At 41.0% G+C, this 16,129-nt stretch overlaps 1 protein-coding gene across 22 annotated transcripts in view; it reads right to left on the bottom strand.

Moving 5' to 3' along the window:
* KIF1B (kinesin family member 1B) overlaps positions 1-16,129 on the bottom strand; it is a 175,496-nt gene that overhangs the window by 82,603 nt on the left and 76,764 nt on the right. For 8 of the 22 annotated variants that reach the window (XM_075906752.1, XM_075906753.1, XM_075906759.1 and 5 more), the window contains 7 exons: positions 13,048-13,123; positions 12,674-12,752; positions 11,966-12,108; positions 10,433-10,474; positions 7,365-7,576; positions 1,064-1,143; positions 170-245 (listed from right to left, as the gene is read on the bottom strand). In XM_075906752.1, the coding sequence (XP_075762867.1) occupies positions 170-245; positions 1,064-1,143; positions 7,365-7,576; positions 10,433-10,474; positions 11,966-12,108; positions 12,674-12,752; positions 13,048-13,123 (708 nt within the window). The remainder of the gene's footprint in view (positions 1-169; positions 246-1,063; positions 1,144-7,364; positions 7,577-10,432; positions 10,475-11,965; positions 12,109-12,673; positions 12,753-13,047; positions 13,124-16,129) is intronic. The other 14 variants (XM_075906756.1, XM_075906761.1, XM_075906769.1 and 11 more) reach the window with 3 other exon arrangements.

Below are 16,129 nucleotides of genomic sequence, written 5' to 3' on the forward strand. Positions count from 1 at the left end.
CATAATTTAAAGTGCTTTAAATTTCTGCAAGGTAGCTTATCAGCAACTAATGGCTAACTGGAAACTGTGAAAGGTCTTCATTATCTAAGGGCCTAAAACCACTAAAATGTCCCAACTGGCTGATCAACCTCTTCCAGAACGGACATCATTTAGCATCAATATTCTGTACCTTTTTAGGGGAGAAGACTCCCAGAGTTCCTCCATCTTCCCGAATGGCAACTCCCATCTCAGCCAGCAAGGCCTCCCTACAAAGGAAGGAAACGAAGAAGTCATGGAGATGCTTTTGTAGTCCCAATGGTACAAATCTGAACCAAATTTCAATGGATAGTCATTGTATAATGTACTGCACTACCAATCATCCTGCATCTGGATTGACCAACAGCCCTGGGGTCTATCTTGCATATGGAACAGGATTAACTCCTATCCTTCTGCTCCATAACCCACAGGCCTGCAGAATCGAAGAAGCAAAACTTGAGTAGATCTGACTCTCCAGTTTAGGGCAATGATGCATCACAAGAGTGAACCTCTTTTACATTATTTATTCCATAAATCTGCCTATCCCTTGGGAAAAAGCTAAGATCATGATAAAGGAATTTATTCATGGTAAATGTACATATAAGCTAGACAAGTTACAAAGCTTACATTTATATTTCTGGTTCATTCTACAATTAGTCTACTCATTCCACTAGCTGAAATCATCCTAAAAATTAAAAATAAATAAGATGCTAATGACCAATCCTCTTTTCTATGCTGTCTTCAACTGAAGCCCCAAAAAGCTGATGCAACAATTCTAGATGCTGCCTCATTCCCATTCTTACCCAACACGAGCATCTTCCATGACAACTCTAAGCAGTATACTTGAGGTATGATAATGAAATACTGCTTCTCTCTGCATTACCCACTCATCTGTCATAATGGAATACAATGAGCAGATGACACCAACAAGAAGTGTGCTAGCTGCTTCATGCTCTGGTTTTCTAGGGCGAGTTCATATTTTCGCTATATTATTTCCTTCTCCCCTGCCCTCCTCCCCCAGACATCCACAGCATTTCTTGCTCCTGACCTCTCCATCCTAATGGCCTCAGTCTTCCGCAACTTCTCCTCCCATGTCTCATTCAGCTCTGCAATGATCTTCTCGGATTCCTGTGCAAAATCCCCAATATAGAATTAGCAGAGTGGAGAGGGATTATATGGAGCCCCAGATTTAAAACATTTCATCTTAAGGAACCACAGCTAAACAAGTATTCAGACCTAAATGTGATCTGAATTAGTAGGATCCAGCAGCAAATGATGTAGTGCTAATTTTAAGCCTCATTGCCAAAGCACAGTTATAAACAAAGCATCCCAGGCAACCCCAACTGCTCCTTAACAATAACCATTTTTGCAGGAACCTACAAGAAATAAGAACCTCTATCTTTGAAGTCAACACTTACTCCCAAAGCAGTGTACATTAGTCCTCACCAGAGACTGATTAGTTATCAACCAAAAAAATCCTGCCAGAAGCTTCAATTCCAAGACACTAGGCTATAAGTGTCCAGAAGATTACATGGTCAAGACATAATGGGTACTATTTAAGTCTCCAGGAGAGCAATCTTGTTAGACAAAGCAGGAATATCTCCTGTCTGCAGAGAATTTTTTGCCTGTAGCAGGTCTCAATATCATAATAGCTAAGAGGGAAGAACTGGATTTTAGTATCTCCTTCTATACATCGGTTTATAATGCATTCTGGAGCCTTTTGGAGGAAGAGTTATATAAATTGATGTCAAATGGATGTCATAATTTGTTATTTAAAGGGTTCTCAATTAGTCTCAACATGTGATTAATTTTTAATTGCAATTTTTTGAGAATCACAATTAATCACACAGTTAAAGAGTATCAATTGAAATGTATTACATATTTTGAATGTTTTTCTACATTTACAAATATCTTTTAATTTAAACAGAATACAAAGTATACAGGGTTCACTTCATATATTTATTAGAAATATTTGCTGTTAAATAATAAATGAAAGAAAAGTATTTTTCAATTTGCCTTATACAAGTATTGCAGTACAATCTCTATCCTGAAAGCACAATTTACAAATGGAGATTTTTCTGTTACATAATTACACCCAAACAAAGCAGAGCAAAACTTCAGAACCAATAAGTCTACTTAGTCATACTTCTTGTTAAGCCAATTGTTAAGAGAAACTTCATTTTTAGAGGAGACAATGCTGCTTGCCTATGTCAGCTGAAAGTGACAACCAACATTTGCATGGCACTTTTGTAGACAGTATTGCAAGATATTTGTGTGCCGGATATGTTAAACATTCATGTGCCAATTCACATTTTGGCCACCGTGGCAGAGGACATGCTTCCATGGTGATGAAATTGGTTTTAAAAAAAGTTAATTAAATTTGAGAATCAACTACCTGGTGTAGAATTCTGTCTCCTTCTCTGCAATCTACCCATATTCTGCCATATATTTCATGTTATAGTAATCTCTGATGATGACCCAGTTTGTTTTATGAACACTTTCACAGCAGACAAAACAGGAAGAGGATACCAATGTGAGATGTCTCAAATAGCTACAGCATTTGACTCAAGGTTTAAGACTCTTAAGTGTCTCCTAAAATCTAAACATGACAGGGTGGGGAGCATCCTTTCAGAAGTCTTAAGAGAGCAACATCACGATGCAGAAACTACGTAACACAAATCATCAAAACCAAAAATAAACTTTCTGCTGGTGCCATCTGACTCCTATGATGAGCAGCATGACCATTGTGTCAGTCTGCACTACTCTGGATTTTTATCAAGCAGAACTCAGCAGCAGCATATATGCATGTCCTTTGGAATGGTGGGTGAACCGTGGAGGGACATATGAATCTCTCTTAGCGAGCAGATCTATCTTGATATGCTGTATCTGCAACAGTGCCATGTGAATGCCTATTCTCACTTTCACATGACACTGCAAACAGGAAGTAGGCAGCATTATCTTTTCTAAATGTAAACAAACTTCTTTCTCTGAGCAATTGGCTGAAGAAGAAGCGGGACTGAGCGGAGTTGGAGGATCTTAAATTTTAAGGATCATAAATTGTACATTGTTTTATTTTTGAATACAGTTATTTTTGTATATAATTCTACATTTGTAAGTTTAATTTTCATAATAAAGAGATTATACAACAGTACTCATGAAGTGACCAGAAAAATACTATCTTGTATTTCTACAGTGCAAATATCTATTATAAAAGAGCAATGTATACCTTATATTGATCTCCATTACAGCACAGAATACATCTGAAAACGTGGAAAACATCCACTAACATTTATATAAAAGCTTCAGGGGGTAGCCGAGTTAGTCTATAAAGCGCTTCCAGAACAAAAACTCTGGTCATCTGAAGAAGTGGGCTGTGCCCACGAAAGCTCATAATAGCATCTACATGTTTTGGTAGTCTATAAAGTGCTACCAAACCACTTCTTGTTATTTATAGAAAAGGTATGCTATTACTGTTTAACATCATGATTAATCGCGATTACTATTTTAAATTACTTGACAGGTCATAGTTCTTAACTCTTGCATATTCCTGGAGCTATATTTATAACTTGAGTGCTAAAGTCAATACATAACAAATTGTGGTTAAGAATGCCACATACCCAAAATCAGTTTCATCCTAATGGACAAGGTGACAAGTCAAATGCCTCTAGCACTGGTGTGGCCAATTTATTTTTTTTTATTTTTAAAGGGGGCCACTTCACAAATTTCTGAAGTGGCCCCAGGCTGCTTTGGAGCCAGGAGACATCTTTTACTCTCCTACCCACCAACCCTGACTGGCCTGGGGGTTGGGGAGTGCATGAAGTCTTTGCCCCCCTGCCTCCGGCACCTACAGAGAATCACCAACTGTTTTAAAACAGCTCAAAGCTCCCTCCAGGTGTCGCTGCCGGAAGAGACCTTTCACGCTCCCTCTACCCCTTGGCCAATCAGGATCTGGGGGCAGGGGGAGGGCAAAGTCTCTTGCCCCATGCCCTGCTGGGGGTGCACAACAGCTAGAGAGAACCGCTGGCTATTTTAAAACACGCAGCAGTTCCCTCTGATGCTACACACCTCTGGCAAGGGGAGGAGAGACTTTGTGCATTCCCCGTCCCCAGGTCTCAATTGGGGATCCACAGACTGGATCCACCAGCTTGGCAGGTAGATCCAGCCCACAGCATTCTATGCACTTGCTGCACTTAGAAAGGGGCTATTTTAATCAATTCCACCTTGGAATCTGTTCTGTATCCTAAGCCAGACAGACTGACATTCTAGTCCAAGCTGTTGCATAAATCTTAGACCATAACCTACACTTCCACAGCAAAGCTACAATCAAAGACAAAAATGTGCAAATAAGTAAAAAGCAGATTTTAAATTGTTGTGAACAGCTGGCTGCAAAGGGCTGTGGCCAGCTTTTTACCGAAAGTAGCTTTTTGCAGGGCTGCACCAGCCACATCACTGTGCAAGAGGCTAAAAGAGCCTCCTCTTTCCCATTTTTCATCACCCGCCATGCCCCTGTGGTGATGTAATCCTTCAGGAACGCAGTGCAGCTCCCTCTCCTCTCCCCTCCCTCCCCCTAATCATTATGAAGATATTAGAAAAAACATCTGAAACCTAATGCATTGAAGATTGAAAATTTATCAAAAAGCAGCATTAAAAAAGAGCAGGTTTACCCCTAAAGAATTCTCTTCATTCATAAAAGAATAAGCAGAGTTATGAAATTTATGCTTCAGAGGACTGAACTGCTGTATTAGGGACACAGAAATGAATGCAAAACGTCATACAGAGACTCTCTTCCTCTGAACAAAGCTACAGGAAGGGAAAAATTTCCCTCATTTGAACCTCAAGTCGTATTACAATACATTTTAAATAATAAAATCTCTTAAAGGACTTGGAACTCTTGTATGGGAACAAATATTCAGATCAAAAACTTATGATAAAGGTAGGCAAATACTGAACGGATCTTTGGTTGCTGTTAACATTAAGGCCAATTACAGGTGTTAAGCCCTAGAGAATTGGGCCTAGGGTGGTTATGCTAAGACAGACCGAGAAATGTCCAGCAAAGGGTTCTGGGTAGTCCCTGAACAAAATTTGAGACACGAGTTGAGCAAGGGCATGAGACAAGCGAACAGCTGCATTTTTGTACTTGCTGAACTGAACAGCTTGCTTAAGGAACTGATAAGAAAACTCCCTGTCTCCTCGTTGTCTGGTACTCGCCTTCTGTCTTAATAAGAAAGTTGCTAATGTATCAAGGCCACCTTGTATAGTTGGCAAGGTATGCACCCGTGCTAGAAGTTTCTAACTAACAAAGGCAGGTGGGTTGCTTAAGTAAATAGTCTATGACGCGACGGAACTGTCTATATAACCCTATTTGCTATAGAAATCAGGGGCTGGTTCTTGGTAGAGACGGGCTGCTCTCTATTGTCGTGTGCACTCTTCAATAAAGAGCTTTGTGATTAGACCATGCTGGTGTTGCCTGTCTCTTTGCGGTCAGACAACGAACTGAAGCCGTCTGGGTTAGAAGTCCCCGACACAGGCAACAGAACCCTCACCCTAAATAGACTCACTTTGAGGTTGGCATGGCAATTACAACTCAATTCCCTCTGTCCAATAAGTTATTACTTCCTAAACCCGCTTCCAGACTTCATTCCATTTCTGGTCTCCCCAAATGGGCATCCATTTCTAGGAAATCCAGAAGGTCTGCTGCCTCTTATTGGGCTAGCGCTCTCATAGAAGGTTTAGGATAAGAGCTCCAGCAATAGATTGTCAAGTGTGTCCAAGGATTTTAGTAAAGGAGGCTAAATGTCAAGCTAAATAGGGGCTCAGTTCTCTTGTCCTCTGGTACCGAGGACTAAGCAGGATATTAGTAGCTCCCCAACACCACAATAATCAGTATGATTCAGTGTGGCATTTACTACCACTGTAAGAAGGTTCAGCACCATCCTAATAAACCTCAAGCCAACAGCGTGTCTGGCAGCATTTTTTCCCCGAGAAGCTTTTCACAGGGTTCTTTTCAATAGCTACAGCATTTACATAGCTTTAGCACAAGAGACCATTTCTTTTCTCTGGACAGAGATAAAGGAGAATGTTTCTTGCCTTCTCCACTCTATCCTATGCTTTGAATGCAAAATAAAGCTATTTATCTGCCCTCAGACTAACGCATAAAGTATAACTAGGGAGCAAAGTGGAAGCATTTAAAAAAACTCACCCCAACAGGGAAAACACCTCTATGTTTAAAAAAAAGAAAAGTAATTTTACAGATACCTTTCCCCCATCTCCTTATTTTTTACTCCTCCTCCCAGAAAAATAATGTCTGCCCAAATCCCACTGGGAAGCTAAAATAAAGGTATCCTCAAGTTCATTTCCATGCTTCCATTTACTTTTGGCTCTAAAAACCACTCAATACTTGGGAAGGAAAATACAATCTGACAATTTAATGATTCCAAGGTATTTTATAAGGCGAAAGTTGCCTTGAATGTTGACGGAAAAGGAAAACACTTTTCCTGGCAGCCTCACTCAGATTTCAAACTACTTTATGAGTGGGGGACGGGAAGAGAGGGGGTTAAATCTGATTTACAGACGTCATTCAGTGACTGGGTGTCAGGGGACTACAGAGACAGCACCATTATCTCCATGACAACAGCAAGTTTCTAATGGAAGGAGGATGTGCAGCATGTGTTTTCACCACATCCAAACCCCTCCCTCCAGCAGCATCTCATGGAAAAGACATGGGAATGCAACACTCACATTCAACATACCCTGCTTCCCTCTCTCACCCACCCAATGAGGGCTGGGAGCTTTGGTAAAAATGAAAGAAACCCTTCACTAAAGCACTTTTGATGCTGTTCAATTCACATGCATTTAGGACAAGGCGTCTATTGTCTGGATAAGGCAAGCTATTCTGTGTGCTTCACATTTTAATCTGCGGGGGTTGGGTGAAGACAACAGCAACGGGGTTATGCTGTTCTTTTATTAGTTTGGGTACATTCAGGGTTTCTTTAAAAGCTGATTATCCAGTTCAGGGAAATGCTGAAAAGGCCTCTTGAAACTCTCCTTGGCTACTCTGCTGCTCAATCCTCTGTTAACACACAAGATTATCAGTAAGTGTGCACTAAGATTAGCCACAATGAAATCAACTCAGCAATAAAAATACTAAAGACAAAAATCAATCCCAGATTTTCATGAATGAAAAACTTATACATGAACCCATTCCTCAACTTGTCCAACACGGCCACGCTTTCTGATGTACTGACACAGAAATACAAACACAAGTCATGTTTTCCTATGAAAATATCTCCCCATTACTCAGCTTTCCAAGCAGCCAAAATACATCCTGCTCAGTCTGCAATGGTACATACCTTCAAACGTTCAATGGCTTCCTCTCCTCCAGGTGTAGACATGATCCTCTCCTGTATACTGGACACAGATGCTAAGCCCACCTGACTACTGAGAGAGCAGGAAGATGGAGATGCACTGAGGGACCCCATGGAGGCTGTGGAAAAATTGCCAGGGCGTTGATTCTCGGAGGCTAGCAAGTATCTATGTTTATTGTTCTGAAAATCTTTCAGATCTGGGAGACAGACAAGGGAAGGCACAAAGGAGAGGCAGGGAGCAGAAAAAAGGGGAAAAGGAAGACATGAAGGAAATACTAGTGTAAGAGGAAAGCATTTAAGCCACTACACAGACAAGATTAACAGTTTTAGATGGCAGTTCTGAAACAAATCCTTTAAAACAGATATCCCTGAGATATAAGGTCAATTCAGTCTCTAAAACTTGTAAATAAGGACTCCAGAATAAACTTAATATGTTACCCGTGAACTCCTGACAAAACAAAGTTAAACACTGAACAATACACTGTAAACCAGAAGAATCCTCATGATCTAAACAACAGCTGTGGACTGCTCTATTCCTATGATCTCCTCAGTCTTCTCACACTAGTGGGCATTGTCACACTGATGAGCAATGTGGAGCTGAGGGCCATGAACAGAGATGGCCATTTATCAGCAAAGGCGCTATTGGAGCAAAAAGCCTAAACCTAATAATTTCAAATCCAACTCATATGAAAGGAATCTAAAAGGAAAACAGTAAAAAAAAAAAAAAATTAAAAAAAATGATTTACTGAATCTTAATTTCTAAAAGTAATACAGGTTAACCCTCTCTAGCCCAGAATCCTTGGGACTTGACAAGTACCAAACCAGAGAATTTGGCAAAGCACAGGAGTGTCAATATTGTCTAGCAGCATTACCAACATTTCCACTGCTTACTGGGCTCATAGAAAACATTTAGCGGTAAATTAAAGCTAAATAACAGCACAGAAGACTGAGCGCCAAGACTGGTACTTGTAAAGAAACTTTAAACGGACCCCAGGAAACATCATCACACCTATTCAGCGTGCATCCTGCTAACTCAAATCATGTCAGGCCACGGATGTTGTCGGACCAAATAGCCCTGGACTAGAGTGGTTCACAACCTGGACTCCTGAGATGCTACACAGAGTGCCAGCGTAATCTCAGCCTGTAACTCATGCTCCCTAAGGGTACAAAGCTGCAACCCTATACACAGACCTAGTCAGGGTGAACAAGAGCATGGCTCATATTTATACCACCACATCTCACTCATCTTAATATGTTGTGGAGAAAAGGATCCACAATATATAATAGGCTAAGTTTCTGGTAGAAGGCCTGTGCAAATGGTTTCAACAGGTGGCACTTTTAAGTCTCTCAAATCAGCTCTCTCAGTCTAGATAAAGGGTTTTCAAACTTTGGTTGACAGGACACAGCTTCCAGCTCCTATTGGCTTGGAAGGGTGTACTGTGGCCACTGGGAGCGGGCATGCCAGCAGACGCTCAGGTAAATGCATCTTGGGGCCAGCTAGTGGTTTGCCCTTACAAGTGAGATCCTGAGTTTGAAAACCCCTGATCTAGATACTGGTAGCCCAGGATGCCTGAAGATGACATTTACGAAACTGGAAAATACAGAAGAAAATACAGATAAATTCAGGTATTCCCACCATGAAAAAGTTATCCAGAGACCATCTCTGATCTGATTCTAAGCCAAATGAATCTCACAACAACCATCTCTCTCGTCAAAAAATGCTAACATGCAGATGCTGACAGTTAAGTAGCTCAGGATTCACCGAGTCCCCGCTCACCTTCTCTCCTCTTACTCAGGACAATCCTACCAACAGAAACAATAAGCTTTCTGTCCTATTTCACACCACAATTAGCCTTGTACAGTTAGTACAGTTTGAAAACCACCATCTGCTGATATAGGAAGTGGAAAAATACAGAAGAGAAAGAGCCACCAGGTGGAGGGAAGCAGGTAGAACAGAGCAGGAAGGATAGAGTCTTGAAAGGCCAATGGGCACATGCACTCAAGGGATAAAGAAGGTAGCATTTGCAATCAGATTAGCTGTTGCAGAGTCCATACAGAACCTATCCTTCAACACATGCACGTTTCTCTGGGTGATGCTGCAGCTACACACGGAGATGACGAAGTTAGGCAACAAGCTTTAAGCAGCACCAAAAAAGGAAGGCCAGACTGAGTCTTTACACCACCAGTATTGGAGTTCAGGAAATTTCAGACAGATCTCTTCCAGTATTGTTTTGGGGTGAAGAGAGCTTTTGAAAAAGGGCATAGACAAGGTCTAAAATGAGAAACAGTCTCCTTAAGATTTGCCCCCTTCAAAACAAATCTAGATAATCCATCCCTGTACAGAAGATATTTCTCTGAAGGTGGATTATAAAGGTATATTCCCTTTCACAGAAACAGCTGTCTTACTGACAGTCTCTTAGCCTATTACCTAATCCTTATCAGTTTCCTCACATTAAGATTCCTTCCTTCAGAGGAAAACAAATCTCTTTTTTAGACAGCAAGTATATTGATAGCTAAGACAAATAAGAGCTCAAAGAGACTGCAATCAGCACAAAGCACCCAACACCACACATGTGCAGAGGCTATCAAAGAAACATTCCCTTGGAGGAAATAGTTATGGTTTTGTTTTACTTTAGTTTAAATTATCAATTCTCAAATGTAAAATTATAACATATTTTGAGTCAGAAAATAAGTCATGAGACTAGATGTCTAGGGGGATGGAAACCTGTTTAATGTATGAACTTGAAAAAAATTCTGAAAAGACAGATTTTGGACGTTCAAATCCGCACTATTTGTAAAAATAGACTGAAGTATTACCATCCTCAGTCTCCTCAAAACAAGGAAGCAACCAATGTACTGAAGAGTAGTCTCAACTTTGTGCTTTTACCCAAGGATAGCTAAAAATAGGAAAATTCATTTTCATTAAACATGAGACTTAAAGTAACCACTCTGTCTGGGATTTCCCCGTGAGGAATGCTGGCATGCAAAGCTCAATTAAAAGCTGGCCCAACAGAAGCAGATTAGCAAGAGCTATAGAACCACACAATACACACATTTGCCTCCACTTCCAGAGTAATCATCTCCCATTGGACCAACTGAAGGGAAGCAAGAGGGAAATACAAGAAGGGTCAAAGTTTAGGATAAACAGTGACACAGGAAGGGAAGAGAATACTTGGCATTTGAAAGAACAAAAAGTTTTCCGTTTCACATCAAATACTTTTTGTTCAAATCCAGCTAAAAGTTCTGGTTTTGAAACTTAACGACTACATCAAACGTGAACATATTTTAATTTGAGCTGAGTTTTCTTCTTAATCCATTCTCTCAAACAAATAACGATAGAAGATACAAACAAGTTACACACTTCACATGGCTTGTGATTCAACCAGAATATTCCCTTCACAGGAAAATAAGCATCAAAAGGTCAGTAACACAACATTCACTTTTTAAATACATTTCAATACAGATGATTCTACTGTAAACAAAAAGAAAACTAGTTTGACACAAAATTAACACTGATCTTAAAAGCATCTCATGCAAAAGGAATTAAGTCACAGCCCCAAACTCTGAAAGAATTTAGCACGGAAGATTTTAGCTGGTTTTCTGTATTGAAGGTGAAGGTCAGAAAAATAGGACAAATCCAAGACAGCATATTCATAGCTTCTCTTGTATTAGCATCTTGAGAGGTAGTACTAGCAAGGCCTGGACAGTAAGAGCATATAATATACAAGCTCCCACTACATAGTTCTTCCAACATTGCTTAAATTTTGTGCTTGAAAAAACCATTATCGCAGCTGCAGGCAGTTAAGCAGCAAATTGTGAGATGGTTGTATCATTTGGGCAATTATCTTACAGAGATTAACCATTATTGTACTTGGGACAAAACAATATTTGAATTGTGGTAACATGACATGAGCTATTCTTAAAAAGAAATAGGGCTGCTGACCTGCTCCAGACACAGCTACCATCCTTTTAACAGAGGATGGGCCAAGACTTTTCAGAGACCACCCAAAGCTGCTCCTTTATCAGGAAGGGTCACCACCATTGATCAGTGCAAAAGGGATTTCACAATCCCATCTCTTCAGCATCCTCAAGCTTTTCTTTGCAAGCAACCAAAAGAGTTTGAATCCAATGCAGTAGTAACGTAAGAATGGGAGAAGGCATGTTATAGACAACCACTCACCAGAGCAATGTGAAAATTTTGAAATACTGAAATGTAATGGCTACACCTTCCCACAAAAACCAAGTGTATTGGCAATTAGTTGATTTCCTGTTGCAGAGCACAGCCCCATGATGGAAGGGACAATGTTCCCTCTAAAATGTGGGGCAAGACAGCTTCACAGGTGATTCATCAGCCCCACCCAGTCAGAGGTTCCAGGCTGATTAATTATCTGTGAAACTGTGCTGCTCCACAGGTTAGAGGGAACACTGAAGACTACTTAACCCAGCTAATCTTAAGAAGTGGGTTTTGCCCATAAAAACTCAGGATACTATGTAAATTTGTATTAGTGTCTAAGGTGCCACAGGGCTACTCGTTTTTGAAGTTACAAACTAACATGGCTACCCCTCAAACTGCTTAATCAACTTACTGTCAATAATATCTCCTAGCCCTTGGGCACGCAGTAGATCCTTGAGCCTTGTCACCTCTTCCTTAAGCTCACGCACCAATTTGGCATTGGGATCCTCGTTGATAACAGCATTGCATTTAATCTGCTTTGCACGATCTGCATACCTGGAAGCAGCAAAATACATACTAGTATGATTTTATGAAACAGACATACAGCAATTCTCTTTTTTAATCTAACACCCTGCCATTATTTCAGACTAACAAGGTAGTCAATCAAGCAGTTCTACCTCTGAAGTGCTATAAAGAGTAGGGGCCACACTAAAAAGGTATTAAGCTCCAGCTACTCAGATTCCATTGAAGTTTTAAGTACTCAGCACCTTTGAAAAGTTAGGCTTAGGTGTTACCAAGGAAGCCATTTTAAACTGGGTTCTCTTCATGCATAAGATTATTTCCCTTTTGCACCAGTGGACAGAAATTTTCATCCTCATCTCAAAGCACTGATCAGTTTCAAGTTAACTTACCTGATTAAGTGTAAACACTTACATCCTCTCCTCATGTTCACACACCATGGGACTGGTGTTCACTTTATAATGATAATTTTTCAGTCCATAACATATTCCCCATGAATTGTCTCAGTTTTGCCTAATGCTTATCTCATGATACGAAGGATGAGCAGTTGAATACCTCAATTGAAAGCCAAACATTTCCACTCCAAATTAGAGGATAGTACCTTAAAGTGCTCAAAGTTTCATCGTAGTTGATATCTGCTGGACTCAGGGCCGCAACCATGGCAGTTCTGGAGTTTCCACCTATAATGCGTAAGTAAGGTTTTTAAAAAGTTAAACTGCACCTTGTAATAAGTATATTATTGTATGTCTATTTTCCAGCTGAAACAATATCCATATTACAGAGTATTCAACAAAATAATAATGTTTATGCCCAGGGAAAATAAAAGTGCTATAACAATAGAAGGAGGACTTAAACATAAATACTTCTATATTTAATACCCACTTCATACACTGGTTTGAGACAGAAAATTGCTATGAAACATGAAAATTGAGGGAAGAATTCCCCTGAATATTAGTACAGTTAGTGTAGTCATACCTAGATTCTCCCGAAGTAACCAAGTTAGCACAGAATCTCTGTATGGAATAAAGTCGGTCTTCTTCTTCTTCTTGCTCTATAAAAAAAGACAATACTCATTATTGAACAGTGATCTCTAGAAAATGAAAAATAAGAGTTTAAACAAAAGGTAAAAGGCTTCCCCCTCTGACTCTTAAGAAATTGTAACTGAACAGGTCTCTTTTCTTAGATGCTTTAATCTTTGAAGCAGATGGAGAAACACATAGGGTGCGTCTAGACTGGCAAGATTTTGCGCAAAAGCAATTGCTTTTACGCAAAAACTTGCCAGCTGTCTACACTAGCCGCTTGAATTTGCGCAAGAGCACTGACTTTGTAATGTACAAAATCAGTGCTTCTTGTGCAAATACTTTCACGCTCCTGCTCGGGAAAAAGCCCTCTTTACGCAAGAATACTTGCGCAAGAGGGCCAGTGTAGACAGAGAAGAATTGTTTTGCACAAAAAAGCCCCGATGGCTAAAATGGCGATCGGGGCTTTTTTGTGCAAAATCGTCTCTAGACTGGCCATGGATGCTTTTGCGCAAAAGCACTTTTTGCACAGAAGCATCCTTGCCAATCTAGACGCTCTTTTGCGGAAATACTTTTAACGGAAAAACTTTTCAGTTAAAAGTATTTCCGCAAAATCATGCCAGTCTAGGCGTAGCCACACAGTTTACTGCAGAAACTTGAATGCAATCAGAACAAGGTTGGAAGAAATAGAAGAACTTAATCTCTGTTGTGGCAAGTGCTCATAGGCTGCAAGTTTCTCATTAGACAAAGAATCTAGGGTGATCATGTCAATGTCCTCAACAGTTAAAGGGGCCAGCTCTGCACACAAGAGAATCGGAGCACACATCAAAAAATTATTAAGATGCTGAACAACAGGGTTAGTAAAGTCATATACCAGATTCCATACTCAGTATTAAAGAAGAAAAGTTATGCAACAGACCAGTGGTCACCAACCAGTAGATCGGGATCTACTGGTATATCTTGGAGCCTCTGACAGGTGATTCTGATTGGTTTGGACAAGAGGCTATCAACTGAGGGCAATTCAGCTGCCCCTCCCCCCACTGCTGCGCACTTCCTGCCCCTTGCCTTGGAGATGCCTCCCTGCACTCCCAGGAGCCTCCTGCTTGCTGTTCAAGTGAAAGAGGGGTGCTGAAGTGCGGGTGCCCCCTTCTCCCACTCTGTGTCCTATCTCCACAAAGCATGGCGGGGAAGGGCACAATAGGACATGGGATGGAGTTTGCTGGCTGCTTTTGGGAGTGGTGGAGGGCCAGGGCAGGGGTGAGCCTGCCTTAGCCCCACTGCACCACCACCCAGGAGCCACCTGAGGTAAGCAGTGCCCAGCTGGAGCCCACATCCTGAAACCCTACCCCAGTCATGAATCTACTCCTGCATCCCAGGCCACTGCCCTAGCCCTGAACATCCCTGAATCCAAACACCCTCCCAGAGCCTGCACCTAGAACTCCCTCTGGCACTAACTGCCTGCCCCAAGCTCAGCTCAGAGCCTCTCGACACTCCAAATCACTTAATCCAAGACCACAGCCTGCACCCAAACGTGCTGCCCCTGCCCGGTGAAAGTGAGGGAGGATATTTGGGTTTGAGGTAGATCTTAGATTGCACTTAAATTCAAAAAGCGCTCTCATGCTTACAAAGGTTAGAGACCACTGCAATAGACTATGAAGGTGATGATGAACTTCAGGTTGAGAAAGAAATGTTTTTGGGGGAATGTGATTAGAAGAGAGCAAATCAAAAGGAAGAAATTAAAGAGGTGTAAACTTGAATAACATGGAAGACAGCATATGCTACACAGAATGACTAGACATCCTGATATTATCAACACCATCCAGGCATTAGGGGCTTAGCTTTACTTAATTATACTTCCATCCCTAGCCCCTCAAAAAAAGCCACCAATGTCCCAATATTTCACACTTACTATCTGGTCATCCTAATCCTCGAGCCAAACTGGAAAATTAAACACTACTAACAGCAACACCATACGCTGAATCAAAACACACACTGTAAATATAATCCCTCTATTTACTTATTTTTTATTTTCTGTCCAACTACTTTACCCTCTGATTTTTATTTCCCTCCCACAGAAACTGCAACACACACACACACACACACACACACACACACACACACACACACACACACGTACGTACTTTGGCTGCATTATTATCTTTCCCCCACTGGAGGTAGATGATCACTATTTGTGGCCCGTCATAGGTAGTGTTTTTATGTGCTACTTTAAAATTATATTTGTAGTACAATCAGAAACAAACCAGAAAGCAGAAAATAAACATTTATATAAACATGTAAATGGATAGGTGAAGGAACACAACAAGATAAACAGCCCTGTTTCCACCATACGTTAGTGACTTTCAGATCACTAAGAAAACTCCAAGCAACCTTACTCAAAAATTGACGTTTCCTTGGATGTTGAATGTCATTCCAATTAACACTCCAGGAGATGGGATAAATATTTTATTTGTTGGCTTTTTAAACTCTCCTTACAAACAGCGGGAGTGCAAAGGATACTGAGCCCACATGACTTGATCAGAATACTCCTTCAAGAAAGGGTTATTCTGCATGTGGAAATAAACCATTACAGTGGTTAAATTCTCTAAAATTAGTATCAAGTAAAGATGTTAAATTGCGGTTATCTGCCTAATCGTGTACTCAACACAATTTGTATCAACGTCACGATTAGTCAATAAGGACAGCTCTGCAGAGCAAGAGTGGGGGTAGCTTCCTATATCTCATAGGACTGGAAGGGACCTTGAGAGGTCATCGAGTCCAGTCCCCTGCCCTCATGGCAAGACCAAGTACCATCCCTGACAGATTTGCCCCAGATCACTAAATGGCCCCCTCAAAGACTGAACTCAAAATCATGGGTTTAGCAAGCCAATGCTCAAACCACTGAGCTATCCCTCCCAGAGCCAGCTCAAGCAGGCCGCCATGAACAGGGGCTGCTGGACAGCAGCAGCCCTTGCCTGCAGCAAGCCTCAACCTGCTGATAGAGGTGGAGGCCAGTTCTCTCCAGCACCAACTCCTGTCCT

This window comes from Pelodiscus sinensis, chromosome 23 (assembly GCF_049634645.1).
Source record: "Pelodiscus sinensis isolate JC-2024 chromosome 23, ASM4963464v1, whole genome shotgun sequence".
Taxonomy (NCBI): Eukaryota; Metazoa; Chordata; order Testudines; family Trionychidae; genus Pelodiscus; species Pelodiscus sinensis.